Source organism: Melopsittacus undulatus, chromosome 9 (genome assembly GCF_012275295.1).
Source record: "Melopsittacus undulatus isolate bMelUnd1 chromosome 9, bMelUnd1.mat.Z, whole genome shotgun sequence".
NCBI lineage: Eukaryota > Metazoa > Chordata > Aves > Psittaciformes > Psittaculidae > Melopsittacus > Melopsittacus undulatus.
In genome coordinates, this window is record NC_047535.1 from 31,486,670 (window position 1) to 31,505,478 (window position 18,809).

Below are 18,809 nucleotides of genomic sequence, written 5' to 3' on the forward strand. Positions count from 1 at the left end.
TCCAGCTTCCTCCAAATAAGATGCAGTGGAATGAGATGGAAAGCGAATTCTGTCCTTGCTATTTCTACACACGGCAGATGTACTTAACTAGCTCCTGTTACTTATTTATTTACTTGTGTAGAGAAAATGCTTCCTACTGAAGAAACCCAAATGCTGATAAGATGATGAGAGGTTTGCATGCTGGTTGATGGTCTCACTTTCGTTTATCCTGAGCGAATACAAGTATCTATAACTAAGTATTTCCCTTAGGGTACTGATGACTGAGGTATGTTTATTGCATTGAGTGAATTTATATATATAATCAGCACAATAAACATTATTAAATTGTCTGAGTAAAATCAAAGCATGAAACACACAGTCAGTGCTGAATTCTAATGATGCTGAATGCCCATGATTGCATGGGGAAAGGATCTTAACAAGCCTTGATTTGAGCTTTGGCATCCGCCTCACAAATCACATGAAATGTTCTCTCTTTAATAGTGCTGAATATTGATAAATGTCTCTGCACGGCACAACAGGGAAGTTGGTCTCTATTGGCAATCTTTACCAAAGTGTGTTTTTTCCTTCTCTACACTCAAGGGTTTACCCTGAATGATTTAATTATAATTTTCCTTGTGTAAGACAAATTAAAGAGGAGAGTAGGAGTGTCATACCAAAGCAGATTATTTATCTCCTTAACAGATTGCTGTGCACCAAACCCCAGAGCTGCTGCTGCCGCTACTTACAGAAACTGGGCAAAATGTGGGACAAAAGCATAGATGTAATATACATTTAAAGCCCAAACGAATGAAAGCATTAACCCATTCTTTCCAGTTAGAATTGTTTCATTCTTGTGAAAGCTACACACACAGAGCAAAAAGAAACCAAGAGAAGCACCACAATGCTCCCTAGCCCCTGCCCAGGATGTCTCCTGCTTTCGAATGTGGTTTTGCTTTTCAAACACCCTGGGGTGACTCTGGCCAACCGCCTGCCACTTGCTTTTTGCCACAAAGGAGAACTTTTGCTCCAAGCACGGCAGCCCCACAGTGGTCAGCATCACCAGTGAAACTAAGAGCTGTACCCCTGCAGCCTGCACAGGACTGAAGCTTTGCTGTGAGCACCATGAGGCTGGGCTGGCAGCACAGTGCCATGTGGGCATACCAAGCAGCCAAGGACCTTTTTCCTGATATTTTAAGCCTCGTGGTTATAACCAAAGCATGCTTTTACCCCGATGTATTGCAGAGCTGCTGCTTGGCTGCTCACTTTTATGCAGGTCTGCAGCAGCCTCCCAACCCAATCTGTGGGATCAGGAACCCTGTAAAACACAGCTGAACTATCCCAGTGACATGTGCCAGAGATGACAGTGATGATAGTAACTCCCACATAAACAACCTGCCTCCTGCAGCCCACTCCTTCTCAAAAGCCCAAAAGGAAGGGGGAGAAAACAGCTTTACAACACACCCTAAAAGTTAATGTTACCTGTATATGATTATTTATTGCTGTGGGGCAGTCGTTATGATCTGGCTGTGCTTAACTGTTAAGACACTTACAGCTTTTACTATGTGCTTTTTAGTGTTGCTTAAATCTAAATAAATAGCTCTTGGTTATATCAAGAGCAAAGCTCACAGCCAGTTGCACAGAAGGTACAGGAACAAGAAGGGGGAACCATAACCCAAAATTCTGCCCTGGCAAGCCCAGCCTGCAAGCTTGTATGATGGGAGGTGGAAGGGCTGATATCTCCCTTGTAAGCCCTTCCAGCATCCCCATCTGACCTGAGCTTGGGCTAGGGACCACCTCCACATGCCCCTTGTATTTGCAGGCTCAGTTGTTGTGCTGAACTAGCTGAGTTCAAGAACATACACTGATCTTAAGGTCCTTTCCAACCCTAACTATTCTATGATTCTATGATTTCAGGAGAAGTCTAACAAATTCATGCTCCCACCAGACTCACGACTTTTTCTAGTTTTAATCTTTGCAAGAAAAAAAACTACCAAGGCCTGCTCATGCCTGTGCTCACGTTTCTGTAAATACACTGAAGTTTCACCTTCTGTGAGCCTTCAAATCTGTATCTGATGGCGGAGCACAGCTACTCTTTCCTCACTGCTCACACACCACCCAAACTCCCTGCCTGTAGATAAATACCCTTTCAGAAAGAAAACCAGTGCAACACATCTCAACAAGGGGAGTTTCTGTGTCATATGAAATCCAGGCAGGCACCACAGTGCCTGATGAGACTGCAAAAAAACCCTTAAGTGCATCAGTAGGCATTCTTCTGCGTGTAGTCTCCTGCTCTACTTATGGATAAAGATGTAATTCAATCACTGCAGCAAATGGATGGTATAAACCGTCCATGTACCAAACAGAGGCAAGATAAAGCAAAATCTGCAGCTCTCTTATTTGTAATCTTAAATACACCTATTTTTGTATTTTGATATTGTAGTAGAGAACTCAGTGGATATTTATGAAAAGTACAATGGCAAGCTTTAACAACACAGCTATCAATTCAAACACAGAGGATTTTAACTGTTCTAAACTAAAAGAAAACCTCAAACAATACAAATGGCAAGTTTACGCCTTCCTTATTAATTTATTTGGAACTGGACTGATAAAAACTTATATATCACCTTTTTTGTAGATCCCAGTTGCCTCCAGGTCACAATTAAAGGACTCAGACACATGGATTTACAGTCTGCTGAATAGTATACATAGAGAAAATTCTTACTTCAGAACAGATTCCTGTATTGCCACAGCATTTCAAACTAAACAGCAATGGCATACTGTTTCCTCACTTAGACTGCCATTAGCAGACAGTACATGCCTTTATTTAGTGAAAGAAGATCCATTGCACTGCATGGGTTTTTATTTTATATACTCAGTAAGAAAAACATAGATAAAAAATTTATTGAAAAGTCATAAACCCATCTTGTTCAGCTCCGTATGCAGCAAAAAGGGAATTTAATTGTTTAATAAACATCAAATTGTTTTTAGTATCCCATGTAAGTCTTCATGAAAACCATGTCCTTGACACTTGCGTGCATTATAAATGTATACGCTGATGTTCCCCCACGTGTCCTTGCAATGGATATAAAATGACGCCTTACACACACAGCAGTTCTTTCAACAGTGGGTGTGCTCTCCTTTAAAATCTATCTATTCCCAACAGCACTATTTTCTTAATATTAGAGAGATATAAGAGGTATTTATATAGCTTCCCTATCAATCTACTTTCAGACCACCAGAAATATAAACTCTATGGCTTAAAAATTCCATTATCCTCTTTCTAATGAATGAAAGGAGGACAGAAAGACAAAGCCATCAGTTTCCATAAAATCCAGCTTTCACTAGTGTCTGCTCTAACGTTTCTAGATGGGCAAGGGGACTCTCCTGAATGCAAAGAAGCACTGCCCTCCCCTCTGCACCCATGCTGCTCATACACTCCCAGAGACCCTTGTCCTCCTCCTCCACAGCCAGCAGTGATGCTGAGGCTGCAGCAGGAGCTGGTACCCATGGCTGGAGCTCCTGGGACCATCTCTATCTCACTGTAAGCAAAAGTTACGGTGTTAGACACGCCTCAGTGAAATCTGGGGGTGTAAAGAAACAAACCTGCAATAAAGCATCCTTTGGAATAAAGCAGAGCCCGCACTGAGAAGCACATCAACAGACAACCCCTGATTTAAGCCATTTCTCATAACAATGCAAGCCTAGCAAGTATAAATTAACTCACACTTTAAAAAGCCAAACAACATCAGTTAGCTAATTTTATCAGCACTTAAAAATAAAAAAAAATCCACTTTGTTTTAAAGAAACGTGGTGAACTCAAGCATATCCTGTCACGTGAAAGCAGGTAAATACAGAGGGGGAAAAAAAGGGGAGAAAGGAACATGTTAGACAAGAAGGGCACTGAAATTTGGCAGATAAACAGGTGGTGAAACAGCCTGTACTGACCAACAGATTTCATGCCTCACCTCCAGCCTGCAAATCCAAAGCACATCAATCGCAACACCACCCGTGATGCAAAACTCAAAAAACCCAGCTTACGCTCTTCACACTTCTCCCAATACGCTTATCCAATGCACTTCTAATTAGCTAATTGTGCCCACATTGATCCAATTAACAAGCCATACAGACCTGAACAAAAGAAGCATATTCTGCCCAGTGGAGACTCTATTCAACCACGCCAAAACCAGACAGAGCAAGAAGTGGAGGACAAAACCGAGGCCAAGGCAGTTGGCCACTGCTCCCAATGATTCTGCCATCATTTCAGCACACTCTCCAGAGATGCTCCCAGGTGGAAACCCCACCAGCACCTACCTCTCCCGTTTAGGAGTGTGGACCGATAGCTGTCCATTAGTTGAGGCGTGTGGGTTGATGATTAAGGAGGTCTTAGACGGCGCAGAGGAGGAGACACAGGTGGTGGACAGGTCCAGGCTGCTGTGGTTGTTGCTGGCTGCCTCCTCCGCTGTGTGCGAGCTTGTCACTTCCTTCCAGAGCTGCTGCAGTTCTGTTGGAATCATGCCTGAAACAAACAAATTGGATAATTAAATCAATTAACAGCTAATTCGGCCGTCTTCAAACAGTAATTAAATCAAAGAGTCAGTAAACAAAGCCTAGTGTTAGGTTTGTGTGTGTTTTTGCACATGTACTTTTTTTAATAACTAAGTCTAATATTAAACACTGCTCGACTCTGCTGACTCTTCTCATATGCCACCTGTGATACCTGTGTAATGCAAGATGTGGGCTATGGGCAGGGGGATCCACACAACAGAACACCACATACGCACGCTGCATTAATTATTATTATTATGAAGTGATTTTTAGACAAGAAGCCCCATTTCCAGGTCCCTACTCAGGCAGAAATCCCCCTGAGCTCACAGCCAGGCCAACAGCAAAGGTGGCCAAATGCTACTCTGCAGTCAGCTGGAGAAATTTATTACTTTATTTTCCTTTTTTTATTATTATTTTTTATTTTTTTAAGGAAAGTGAATACTTTCTAACCTCTTTTTCAAAGAAAAGAAGGTCTTAGGGAAAAAAATACTCAGCTTTATTATTATGACAACATGAACCACAATATGACTAATTTTGTGCTTAAGTTTTAAATGATGACAAATAGCTTTGTTATTAAATACAGTTTTTATTAATCACTTTTAGACATAAATTATGAATTCATATTGTCTTCCTGAAATGCTTTTCAAATTTTAACAGTCAAATTGATTATACTATGATTATTTCATTAACACACCTATCTTTCTCATTAATTTTGGTTTCTTGAACTGCTCACTTAATTGATGGATGTGTCTACTGAAAAACTGTATAACTTTCTACACAAGTAACACTATTATTACTGTCATTTCTTAGATCAATGCTAATGAGCCATTCAAAAGTAAAATGAAAACATAAAATAAGCTTCAAGAAATCATAATAATAAAAAATATGTATTTTTTTACGGTGTCAAAATGGACACCAGGTTTAGTACACAGCATTCAATAAGTAATACAAGCAAAAACTTTGCAAACTTCCAGGCTGGAAGAGGAGCTGCACGCGTCAGCGTGACACAGGCTCACACTGAGATCATGCTTTTGGATAAAGCTTATGTTTGTGACATGATCAAACAAGTCAAGTTGCTCTCACTGAAGACTAGCTCAGTGCTCTTTCAGAGAAGGCCATGGGAAAAAATTAGCAGTAGAGACGCATCACTTAAATATTCAGGGTAAAACAGATTAACAAAAGCCAGTGTCTGTGTGTTTGTAAAGAGGTTTCTCATCACTGTGCTCCCAGTCCATCACTGGGATGACTGTTCATTGTTTCACCATATTGTAGCACCGGAGCTATCCTAAGGAAACCTGCCATTTTCTGAGTGTACAGCAGCAGCTCACACAGGCATGTATCTCACCAAACCTAAGGTATCAAAATAAAAAAATAAAAAGGCAATATGCATTATATTCATTTGAAACACATAATAAAAAATGCCAAGGTCTAAATTTAATTTATTTTTGTCATTTAGAATACAATGGATAGATAATCATCTCAACGTGATCAGCCAAACATCTTTACTTTGCTAAACTGTTAAAGATTTTAATTATGCTAGCTTTGGAGAGCAGTGGTCTAATGAGGCGATAGACTCCAGAGAATCTAAGTGGTTAAGAACTGTGAAATGAGTCTGATAGGATTTTTTTATATTCACCGTGGATCGTTTGCATATCAAAGAGGAGTAAATTATTGCACGACAGACCAATAACCTTCCCCGCCTTTCTGAGAGTAGCATTAACAAAAACAGTCGGTCTCCAGTAACGGTTCACTACAAAAAAATGCTAAAATACTTAAGTATCTGCAATTAATATATATTATGAAAAAAAGGCTTCAATTTATACATTAAGTGATCAGATATTCTTCGGACACATCCGATTCGCTAAAGCCACGTCATTTGCTTTTCATCAGACCAAAATGCCAATTACATTCTGATGGATTTTGTCCCAAATGAGCATTTAGTTATTAAACATATTCAATTATTACTTGTCGCTTAAAATTAAACCCCTGAGCAAATTAAACAAAGACAAAGGTCAGTACACAAGCCTGTGTCCTGTTTTGCTGTGTAGGGCTATTATTTTCAAACACCTTGCGAAGTGACAGTGTGGGATGTATTTTTAGCCAACACGCTTGACAGGACTGTCTGCACACTAACAATTACCTGGGAGCACGGCTGACCCTTACACCACTGTTTACTCAATTGAAACAATAGTGAATAGACTTGTCTGTTGATAACATATTGATAGGAGACCATATGAGTCGACACCTATTTTTATTTTCCAGAATAAGCAAATAGGGAAAGAATAACCTGCCTTTTTTCACTTTTTTTTTTTTTTTTGCCACCACTCCCTTATCTGGATTTCTGCAGGTTTTCAATTAGAGACTGGCTGGCATCCCCTCTCCCTGTTCCCCTTTCTCCTCTCCCCTTCCCATCTCTTCCTGGTCATTTCTGGATCTACTAATGCTTTATTTATGGCAAGGAAAAGCTTGCAAATGTTACAGCTGTCAAAATATATACACACAGTATTTATACCTGCATACACTTTTACATTTATATGCAGATCTTCTAGAAGTCAATAAAAAGCTGTTTGGTCTAACTTCCTATATAAGTGTAGGTTGTACTAGTACTAGTGGTAACTGTACCAAATACTGTAAGTAAAACAAAATCTAACCGTGTGGGGAAAGAATGCTGAGGAGAGTAAGGAGGATTTCAGGCTGGGTGATGTTAATATGAAGAGTTAAGTGTGATGTCATCCTCATCTGCACACAATCATCACTTTAAAATTACAACATCAATTAATTGATAAAACGAAATCTAGAAAAAGTCCTTCTCCTCCTTCCACAGATTTCATTCTTTTAGTGTAATCCTGGAGAGAATTCCTACCAAGCCTGTCAAACTGGGCAGCTGAAAGGTGTGCTCATTACTCACCCAGCAAAATGGTTAAATAAAATAATAGAACAAATGGTAAAAGCAAGTCAAATAGATCCATGAACACTTGCAATAAATTATGTAATTTACCATTTAACAGTTTCATTTTAACTGTGAGAGCTAAATTCCAAGTCAGATTCCCAGAACTGTGCTGCAATTACCCGAGATCTCTGCTGCTGGTGCTGCAACTTCCTACATACCAGAGCGGGACTGAGCCCTGAAACTGCCAAATCCATGGGAGCAATCAGGCACCCAGATGTCTCAGTCCTATTATTTTCACTCACGGGTGATCTGAAGTGCGATTTGCAGTTTCACTTTGCAGCCGCTAAAGATCCAGCTCTCGCAGCTCAGAACAGTGCTGAAATGCGGTTTATTTTTAAATTGCCACTATGTACAGATGTAAAATCTAGATTATACATGTGTCTAAATACAAAGCAGCAAAGACTACACAAATATAACATTAAAGGATGTGGTATTTTGTGTAAGACAATGGGCAAGCACTAAAAACTAAAATGAAACTAAAATACTGCTTTAAACAATGTATTAGTTCTGAAAACATAACAAAAATATCACTTACGAAGCAGCATTCTCTCCTTAAAAACATTTATTACTATTGCAGATACTTAAGAATAAAAGCAAAATGCTTTTAACCAAATTCACAGCTACACTGACTAAGGGGATGAGATTGCTTTATATGCACACTTACAGTATTTGTCTCAGTCTTGCAAACTGTTCTGAAAATAAAAGGGCATGATGTATGTAATTCTTCCTTTACACTAAGAAGTGTCCATTACCGATTATTTTAAACTATAGCCCTGGCTCTTCATTGCATTTTTCAGCACAACTTGTCCCCTTGATTATGAAAGAAAATGTAGGCACAGGTTTAAAAAATGTATGTTGTGGGGACAGTTGACAGATTACTGCTCACGGAACTCAATTTCCCAACCCCAGGTATCACCAGCTCAAAGACAAACAGAGTTGCTCAACCTCTTTGTGTCCTTGTACCTCCATACCCAGGTGACCATGTTCAAGCAAGCAGAAAGTTGATTTAAACCTCATAACGACATCAGTTTTAAGCCATCGTCTCTCTGATAAAGAAAAATAAAATATCATACTGCACTGCACCCTGCCTGAATTCTCAAGTTACTCCTTCCTCCCTCCACTGAGCCCCCGGCTCCAGCCTCCCCCAGTGCTCACAACTGATTTCCCTGCAAGAACCAGCTCTTTCAGCTTATGTTTATGTCGTCTCCAGTGTGCAAGGCAGCACCCCTTAGGTTTTAAATACGCTTATTCGTGAGGACTAATAGTTACACTACCCTGCTAACCATATCAATCAATGCCACAACTGCTGAATTACCTACTGGTGTCTCCGATGTGTTACCGCACAGATTACACTTCATGCATCACCACATTCATTTCTTTCACATTACACATGAGCATGTCTTGTCACTGCCCAATTGCCCTCCTTTGGACAGCTTAACTGATGTACTATACAATGAACCTTACCAAGCAAACTTAATAGTATAGGAGCTGTGGGAAAAATTAGAAAGGTTGAAGCCTGAGCCCGGAGGGTGTGTGGGAACACCTTGGGATGCTTCCAACAATAAATCTGAAGCATAATTAATGCACAATACAACATTTTGCAAGTATAAATGGCATTTCATCTATGTGCCCTTTTTCCTAGACTCGTTTCATGCCTTCTCCCCATCAGAGTGTGCATCGACAGTGACTGACCAGCTACCACCCCAGGCCTGACCATGCAGCTCCAAGCCAGGTACCACCTTTCTGCACATCTGCCTCTGACTCACGCACAGGACTATTATAGACCTGGTGTCCAGCTTTGGGATGATGGAAATGCTGAACTGAGTCTCGCAGAGAGAGGTGGTAGGTCCCCAAACCTTACCCTTTTAAACCAGGCACTCAAATTCCTTTGTGGGTCTGGCAAAAATAAGCCTAAATAAAACATGCCAGTCACACACAAAGTACTCCCCAGTTTTGTTGCCATTTACCCACTGAAGTTAATATTCTCCATCTACCTCACTCTCCTTTTTGCAGTTATGGACACACAAAAAAAGAAGGTGAAGAACAGAACCAATTTTGTCCTGTCTCCCCCATTTAACTGTATAGAGCTGAACGTAAATTCATTATATGGTTTAGCAACTAGTAGCAGCCCTAAGGCTGCTCTGAAGAGCTCTAGTCATTCAGCCTGAGCTGACTCAAGTTGCTGAGGTGGATGTTTAAATTTATTATGGAGCAAGGGAACAAAAAGGCATGATCACTGAGAAATACCAACATCATGGTTGAAAGACCTGGTCTTCCCTAAGCCATGCCAACTTTGAATAGGATGCCTTAACCACAGCAGCCAGAGCTCAACCAAAACTGTAAAAATGTCCCAAGCACTTGCAGACAAACCTAGTTCAATACAGAACAGTAAATTCAAGCCCAATAGGAAGAGAGAGAATAAAACCCCCAGGTTATAATCACTGTCAGAAATACAGAGATTAAGTAGTTATTGCTTTCAATGTATCAATAACTTAAAAGAAAAATAAAAATAGGGATTTCAGCAAAGCAGTAACTTCTGGCAGAGTGCGGGGTGAATAAAGAAGTAGGAGGATCTAATTGTCAACAACACCATTAAAATTAAACGGAGTTAATCTCAATTTGCCTCAGTGTGGAGGAAGGAATGAAGCTATGATGCACACAGGCAGTGAAATGAGGGCCATGTAAACAGGCATGGAGAGGAGACACTGCCACCTCTCCCTCCCAGCTGCTGTAAAGGGCAATCCAATTTCTACAGCTCGGCAGCGTGCAGATCAGAGTCGCTCTGCGCCCGGCTCTTTGCCAGGCTGGAACCAGAAAGGGCCCAAATAGCACATTTAGAGAAGGAAAAGCTGCTCTCACGCTACCTTAAGCCATGAACTGAGCACCAAGAATCGATTAAGACGCCTCCTGTGAAGGATGTGAAGCCCAGATGAGTACAACCAGCAGCTTCAAGTCCACCAGACTGGCTACAGTTGTGCAACCCACATCTGAACTCCGAACTGCCTGCCTCCCGCTAGCCAGAGCCGTCCATGATTTCAGCACTGCCCTTCTCAGAAAATACCTCTATCGTGCCTGCCCTGCCTGTCAGGGTTTTTTCTGTGTTTATTATTTTATGAGCCTATGAGATCTGTCTCTTTCTTACTGAGTGACAACTCTGTGTGTGTGCACGCATGCTATCTATCGTTTTGCCAGACACCCAACCACTCCCAAACCCCTCACCAACCTTGTGCAAGGGGCTGCAAAGGCAGAGTAGGCTGGCCAGGCTGGATCGTCAGCAGCCCCTGACGCTGCAAAGACAGGAGGTGCTGCTGTTGCAACTGCTGCATCTGTAAGAGTTGCTGCTGGAAGGCCAACTGCTGCGTAGCCACCTGCTGCTGCTGGGGCTGGAAGAGAAAAAATGCACATTTGTCAGTTCAAAGCAATGCGTTAACAGGATTTACAGGGCTCCTCGTCTCAACACCCTTCAGCTGCTGACCACAGTCACCCACTATCAAGGCAAGCTAGTGAGCCCATCACCGCATATCAAAGACCCCAAGGCATAGGGCTGCAGTCGATTCCCACCTCCAGTGGTTACTTTCATCCTACCCAAATCTTTCCTCCCATCCCAACTAACAGTGTATGCAGCATCTCCTGATCCAACAGGTCAAGTTTTACCCCAGAAGCAACTATGCTTCAGTGGTGGGTAAAGCAAATGCTGCTGGCAGCTCTTAAAAGTCCTGTGTAATTCTGAGGCAAAGAACACGCATAACTTGAGAATCACACCCCACCATCACATCACACTTAGATGTAATGAAAAACAACCCTGTGCTGTGCTCTGCTTGCTTCATCCATCAAGCCCCACAATACTTTGTTATATTTGGAATAGTCTGTGCTGTGTTTAAGGCTGATACTTCTGCACTTTGAAAATTTTAATTATTCTCACTAGAAAGAAGATGGAGCTGCTTTACTCCACAGGGATGTGAACCCTGAACCTCTGAGGTGTAAGAGAACATGTTGCTTTTCTCACTACTGTACCCGGAGAAGCTTTTAACTACTCTGTTTATCACTTCTGACATAAATAAATGAGAAAAAATCAGACCTTTGAAGAAGAAAAACTTCATCTAATATTGTTAATTAGCCATGACAAACGATGAAATAACATTGTAAATCTTTCATAGAAACAGCCACTAGATTTTAATTACACACATTCATAATTTAGCAAACAACATCTTACTTGAATGTGAGTGTTTAATATGTACAGTACTCCAGGCTTCAGAGTCCTTAATTTTGTGCAGTTAAGGAAGCCTCTAGGTTCTGCTTCCATGCTCATCTCGTATTTTATTTGCTTTGTTCTTTAAAACCCATGAAAGGCTTTGCATTTTGATAAATATCTTTTTATTTATTGTACAATGACAGGAGGAAAACTTTTGTTGTGTAAAACATCAATACATCATGCCAGTGTTTAGCAGTTCCTTGTGCTAGCCAAAAAAAATTAATGTAGATTTCCTTAGTAATTATCTGAGTGATAGAAAGATAATACAGTGCAGTAGTACAATAAATAGAAGGAAATTATCTAATATCCCTAATCTGCTAGGAATCATATCAAGGTGGAGGTCTTATACACATTATGGCTAACAATTATGGAAAGAAAAATTAACTCTTTCCATAACAAACCCACATACTTTCACAAACAAACCCCAGCCAGACCTCAAGCTTTTGTCACCCTTCCCTGACGCCAAGCCAAATCATCACTTAGCCCCATTCCATACTGGTGTCAAGCTGGGAAAGAACTCCACCAGAGCTGCAGGAACAGGACTGATGAACACCGCCAGGGGGTTGTCCCACACTTTCTTCTACCACCGTGCCCCATCAACCTTAATGGGGCAACCAACTGTGTACCCACAACTGTACTGACAGTAAGTCAGTCTGTTTATCTTATTTATAAAATCGATTTCTCTTCTTTCTAAAGGAAATCTAGGACTTCAAGAACACAGTTAAATAAGTGTTTAGATGTTCTGAACCTTGGAGAGTTTTCATTTCTTTGCAACAGCTTGCTCAGACAGATCCAGCTGCTGCAACTATCTGCAACAGCACCAGATGAATGCAAGCCCTAGTAACAGTTATATCAGGAGTTATTGTTTGCCTCCATAAATATTCATTTTGTAAATATATTTATATATATAATAAATGGTATTACATAAAAATCTAGTTACAGTAAGCTGTGTTTTACCCATTTGCCATCTGACTGTAAAGTTACCTTGTTCTTTTTTTAAGAAAACCAACAACCTTTATATAAATTGACTGATGCCCATAGTTGTCTTTTCAGCTATCCTAAGAAAAACTCTTGAACACTCTCTACTTTGAAAAGCCAGGATATAAAAGTATACAAGGCCCATTGTCCAAGAAAGAATTTAAAAGCAAGACACATTGCCAAACTGTGCTCCCCACCCAGTTACCAAACACAGGATACAAGGCAGTTTGTTTACTTCTCACAATTGAATGCATACAAAAAAGGTCTCAGTGCAGTCCTGTTGTCAGGTCAGTAGTCAGTGTTAAAATGCTGAAATATCCTGATAAAACTTGCATTTTTGATCCCCTCCCTAAAGCTTCTGTCAAAGGTCTGTTTTCCTTTCTTAGGTTACTCCCTACTGCCTAACATAAACTGTCACAGCTGCCGGAGGACAAACGGCCCTGTTCGGCACACTGCCCACTCCGTCCAGTGCCATGGCACACAGCGGGATCCTTCTGCAGCTCTGAAGCCCCCCTTTGCCTTAGGGACACCTGACCTGGTAGGGCGAGAGGTAGCCCCATGGGCACAGGGCCTGGATCTCATTTCAGAACCTCTTGTGCTATGCTACACCATGCAGCCCTCTAGTAAAACCCACCAGACACCTTACTGGGTCCGCCTGTCATTCTGCATGGGGGACAGATCCCTTTTACCAGTGGGGTTTGGGAGATTGGTTGTGTTTTCCCTCTTTCAAGACAGTACAATAGGACAAGGCACTCACAAAATGACTTGGGGGATGCAGTACATGAATACACTTGTTCCATCTGTCAAGGTACGAACTCAGCCTTCGTTACCACCGCAGCCACTCATCCCCACCATGGCACTGCTTGCCATGGCACCCCACTGCCAGTTGTTAGTACTGGGGGGGGACAATAATAATACTAATAAAAATAAAAGACCACCACTTGCATGCTAATTTAGGAAGAACAGCCTTAAGGCAGGAAAAATGGGGCTGAACAAACCTGTGGGATGAAATGCAGCGTTGAAATGGGTCTCTACTAAAACCATCAGCAAAAATACCCTCCCGACCCCTACAAAAAGCTGAAGGACTTGGGCCCCTTGTTCTCTTAACAGCTATCGTATTAAAATGATCGTCTTAAAACAGGAAGGAGTCCTTTCTTATTGTTGCTTTCGATAGTGTAGTATCAGAAGTGTGACCACAGTAAATCAGTGTGTTAGATATTGAAATGCCACCACATTGTCTAACTTCCCTTCTCGTCTTTTTTTAACACAAAGTATTTTTTCCTTTAAGCTCCAAGCCCTCATCTTTGTGTCTGAGATGCTCTCCTGTCTGACAACAGCAATTTAGAAGAGTTAACTTTTATCGTTCATTCTGCTGTGTAACTTTCCCCTTCAAATTTCTTTATCTGCCCTCTGAGCTCATCTGAACTTTCATGTTCTCCCAGCATGCAGGCTTGCATTCAAAACTATGTCTAATAGACCAAATAAGAGGTTAATAAGAAGTGGCAACAGAAAGAAAAAATACAATCCCTGGTAACTGATAAGAATGACAGTGGCAGCCCTTTATTGTTTGTCTTCAAATATAGAGTTAAAGATCTTTAAAAAACTAAATTTTGACGCCTTTGAAAAGAAAGAAGCACAAAATAACAACAGGGGGTTATTGCCTGCCAGCCACAGGGGAGAAGCTCCATAATTCTTATTCTCCCTTTTGAAGGCTGTTAGAAATCTGATTCAAAAAAGCAACAGCAGAAGGAGAAAGCCTCTTGAGGCTATCGCCATTTCCTGTGATCATGCATAATGTGTTTCAAAAGTGGGTTTTTACCAATTCTGTTGATCAATTGCACCTCCTTCATATTCCCTCTTTTTTCTGCTGTGTTTACATCTGATGTGACTCAATGACAAGCGCTGTCTGAGACTGTGAAACAGACCTGTCATGTTGATTTATGGGCGCATCAAACCACGACTTGTCCAAACTGAAGCTCGCAGTTCATTAATTAGAGAGTTGTGACTTTGAAGTCAGCTTTCAGACTGTGGTTTTTAACATTTGGCTTAATTTATATGCTCTTGAATGTGGATCTCTAAGGAAAAAACTGAAATTCCCTTCTTGTCTTTGAACTTCTTTTGACCGCACAATAATCATTTCTTTGTCCAGAGTGATGCCTGCATCCCAGAGTCATTAACGCCCATTGAACTGCCACTGATGAGTAAGCCCTACTGAATTAGAAAAACAGCCAGCAAAACAAAGCTGAGAGCATTCTGCACAGTGATATCTCACAATTACATGCCTTCCCTCCCTGTGCCATTTCCATTTTAATTACTGTTAGTCCTTTAGATTTACATTTTAGACACTTTTTAATCTGTTCCCTTTTTATTATAGTGGCGCCCGTAAGCGTGCTATGGTTAAGGTTGTGTCAGCGTTTCCATTATAAACCCCCTATTTTCAGGGGTTTATAACTCAGCTGGAAAAATTCACTCTGGGTTGTAACTTGGCACAGGTGGCACAACTGCCGAAATCTGGTGGGGGGGCAGAAATCAGTGTGTGCTCCGAGCACCACCACTTGTAAAGTGACACACAAACGTTGCCGCTATGGCAGGACATCACACAGAGTCTCATGCCAAGAAGCAGCTTTCTAGGATCTACCTAAGCCAGCACTGATGTCAGATTAAACATGAAAGCCTCCAACTCCTTTTGACTAGAGAGGTGAACTCAGTGGCTTAAAAAGAAACGTAACTGCACCAAAACTAAATTTAAGCACATCAACACCAACAAAGTTTAGGATATAACAGGTACTTTGAAAGTGTATTGAAAGGATAGGCAGCAACTACCCTGCCCTGTCCTGTCCATGCCATGGACTATGGTGGCATCAGAATGAGGTCTCCCACCACCACACCATGAACAGGCAGCGTTCCCAGGCTATGTCTCAGACCTCATTTCTTGGTGCCACCACCAACATTGTTATGGTGCGGTTCCTCCTGCTAAAGCCATGCTCCAAAGAACGTGCAACCAGAACCTCTGCATGTGGAAACTGCAAACCCAAACAACATCTCAGCATTTTGCTCTGTTAGAGAGAACAGCGCCGTATCTGGGCCTGCTGCCTTGCCCCCTCCCCTTTACAACATAACTAACTTCCAAAAGCACTCTCCCCAGATACAATCTAGATGCTTGCTCCAGTACTCGTACCAAACACCAAGGCATGGTCCCCTGCTATAAAATATGTGGCAGCAAGCAAATGGAAAGCACAGAAAAATACAGGCAAAAACAGGACAATAACTCTAAATCTGAAAGCTGAGACCCGATAGAGTCAGTTCAGTTGTGCAATCATTTATAAGATGAATGACAGTTTAATAGCCACTAGACAGTCCCCAGGGACCTGTGGTTTGAAAGTAAAATGGGTATTGTCTGTACCTCTTTAGGCTGTTTTCCAGCATGTTGTTGCTGTAGAAGTTGAAGCTGCAACTGTTCCTGTTGTTTCTTATAAAACTCTTGAAGCTGCTGCTACAAAGAAAAGGAAAGATGGTGAGTAACAAAGTGGAGAGCCAATTCAGTGTCCCTTTTTCGTGTAACACACAAACTGTGATTTGAAAAATAGCATCCTTTTATCTGTAATGGTCTGACCTTTAGTTTGAAACTCAACAATAAATTCAGTGCACACTGACTATTCTTGGCATTATCGTTTGAAAAGTAATCTCCAAAATGAACTGATGAAAAACATACCATTTTCTACACAAACTAATTAAAATAAGGCATGGAATGACCTTTGATTGTAACAACAAAGCCAAAATGCCCTTGCTGAGAGAGCCTGGCGAATCTCTGTTGTGAAACACACATGCTTTCTAAATGATAGGGTTTGACTGTATTAAGTGTTGTTCAATACATGCATAGACATCCTGGGAAATACTCTCCTCTCCCCGCTCTCCAGATGTGCACAGCGCAGGCAGCGCTCTGGTGTGGGCAAGAAGGAGCACACAAGGTCAGGCTGGGGTGGATGCTGATGTCCACCCAGGATTCTTGAGCCCCCACTGTGCCCTACCCCTATGATAACGGAGCCTTGGGGCTTGTCAGCGGCCAACTTGGAGCTGAAAAAAGACCACAGGCTGTGAGAAACACTGACACACCACACGGCATACGTTGGCTGAAGTCAAGCCAATTAAGGCTTGCAAACCTCTTCACTTTTATTGCCACCATTTCCATAGTCCTTTATGGTGCCAGATGGACATAACAAGGTCTAAAATGGGAATTATCACCCTACTACCTTGTTTATTCCCATTAGTCAGGGCACACCATGCTTTCTGGGGATGCAGGCAAAAGCAACAGGAACATCTGCCGAAGTCCTGACACTTAAATATGCATCTGTATTATTTAGCTGATCTTGGAAACACTCCTAGCACTGCTCCCTGGATTTGTTTCCAGTAGCTATTTCTAGAATTAAAAACAAGAGCAGTCAGTTCATCCCAGAGCATGGCTGCTCCAAGGTTCAGATCTGAGACATGGGCAGCTTCTTTCCCTGGGAACATTCTGGGAGGGAGCAAACAACTGGAGCTGTTAAGGAAACAATTACCTGTTGAAGCATGAGTGCCTGCTGCTGTTGGAGCAGGACTTGGAGTTGCTGGGGAGTTAGCACTTGTTGCTGGAGGATCTGCTGCATTTGCTGGGGAGTGATCACTTGAGGTGTCATCATAGCCACCGACACTGGAACCTGAAGCCCAAGAGAAGAGCAAAGAGGGGGTCAGAGTGTGCTGCCACAGCATCTCCACATCACCCAGCATCCCCGAGCCTGGCATGGAGGGTATTGAAGGAAAAGTCCTTACAGCCCACCACAGCCCCCACCAAGGTACCAAACACGTTCTCCTGGGGACTAAATTCCCCTTCTGCAGAACATGATTGCGATGGGAATTTTTTACAGCAAGCAGTATGGTAAACCCGGTTAAGATTTATTTATTTTTACAAGAAACTATCAACTGGGTCCTTTCCCTCCCAGAAAACCCTTGCCTTCCATGCAGAAATCCAGAGCTGAGTATCCCTCAGCTGATGGGATCTAGACCTTATTACGACAGGTTTTTAAGAAAATTGAAGGAAGGTTCAGTGATGTGAATAACAGCACTAGACTCCTATGCAATTTTAACAGAGAGGCCCTACCACGATGTCTTTACCATTCCATATTCACCCAGCATACAGATGTCTTCAATTCTTTCATATTATGTGAGATACCATTAAAAGCCGCTTTCCATGACATTTCAGTGACAAACAGCTACAGTGATGAACTTGATAGCATTTCATATTTGCAACTGTTAACACATTTCTGCACGGGCATCTTTGCAAGGAACCTGTACACTGTATCTGAAAGGATGATGTCTTGTTCAGATAAAACACTGACATTAAAATGACAGGCTGTCTTGGCCAAGGTTACACAAATTGTATTCAAGCGGATACCTAATGACAATGCTATGAATTCTGCAAGCTTTCTAGAATGTAATTTAGCTATTCAAAATAATCACTGCACTTGTGTTTAATTTGCAGACTACATGAGAACCATTTTGTCAGTCCTAGTAATGCAAGAAGACTATTTCCCTAGAAACCCACCCCTCTACCCTCCACCCAAAAAAGGGAAAGAAAAGGAAGGGAAAAAAAAACAATAGAGGAAAAGACAAAACCCATATGAGTTTTAACAGTAATATTTAAGCACCTTACTTTTCTATAGTTTCAAATCAAATACGTGACAGCACAAACCTAAAGGCAGTAAAGGATATACTTTGCCAAAAAGGATCTCCTGTCATCTCATGTGTTACAATAAAAGGTAATAATATGTTTAGCACTTTTTCTATGCACCACTTTAAAAAAAAGCAGCAGACAATAGCTGATCAGGAGATAAAGGAGTTCAAAAAATATCTTCCAGTGTAGTAGTAAGCAAGAGAGAAATGCGGTATTAATTTTATGTAACATAATGTCTTAATATGCAGTTTATCTTGACTTTTTCACATGATTTGTCCTGTCATTTGCATAGCAAGCTCTCATTCCTAATTTCACAGTCATTATGCACTGATGTCCTGATTTCTCAGCATCACTAATTTTGATGAACTAAAAATGGTTCCTGAAGGTCAGACGCATGT

The 18,809-nt window shown here is 41.4% G+C and overlaps 1 protein-coding gene across 6 annotated transcripts in view; it reads right to left on the reverse strand.

Moving 5' to 3' along the window:
- Positions 1-18,809, reverse strand: part of FOXP1 (forkhead box P1) — a 385,773-nt gene that overhangs the window by 58,899 nt on the left and 308,065 nt on the right. For 5 of the 6 annotated variants that reach the window (XM_005149417.4, XM_034065980.1, XM_034065979.1 and 2 more), the window contains 4 exons: positions 17,261-17,398; positions 16,108-16,197; positions 10,698-10,857; positions 4,291-4,495 (listed from right to left, as the gene is read on the reverse strand). In XM_005149417.4, the coding sequence (XP_005149474.1) occupies positions 4,291-4,495; positions 10,698-10,857; positions 16,108-16,197; positions 17,261-17,398 (593 nt within the window). The remainder of the gene's footprint in view (positions 1-4,290; positions 4,496-10,697; positions 10,858-16,107; positions 16,198-17,260; positions 17,399-18,809) is intronic. The other variant, XM_034065982.1, reaches the window with a different exon arrangement.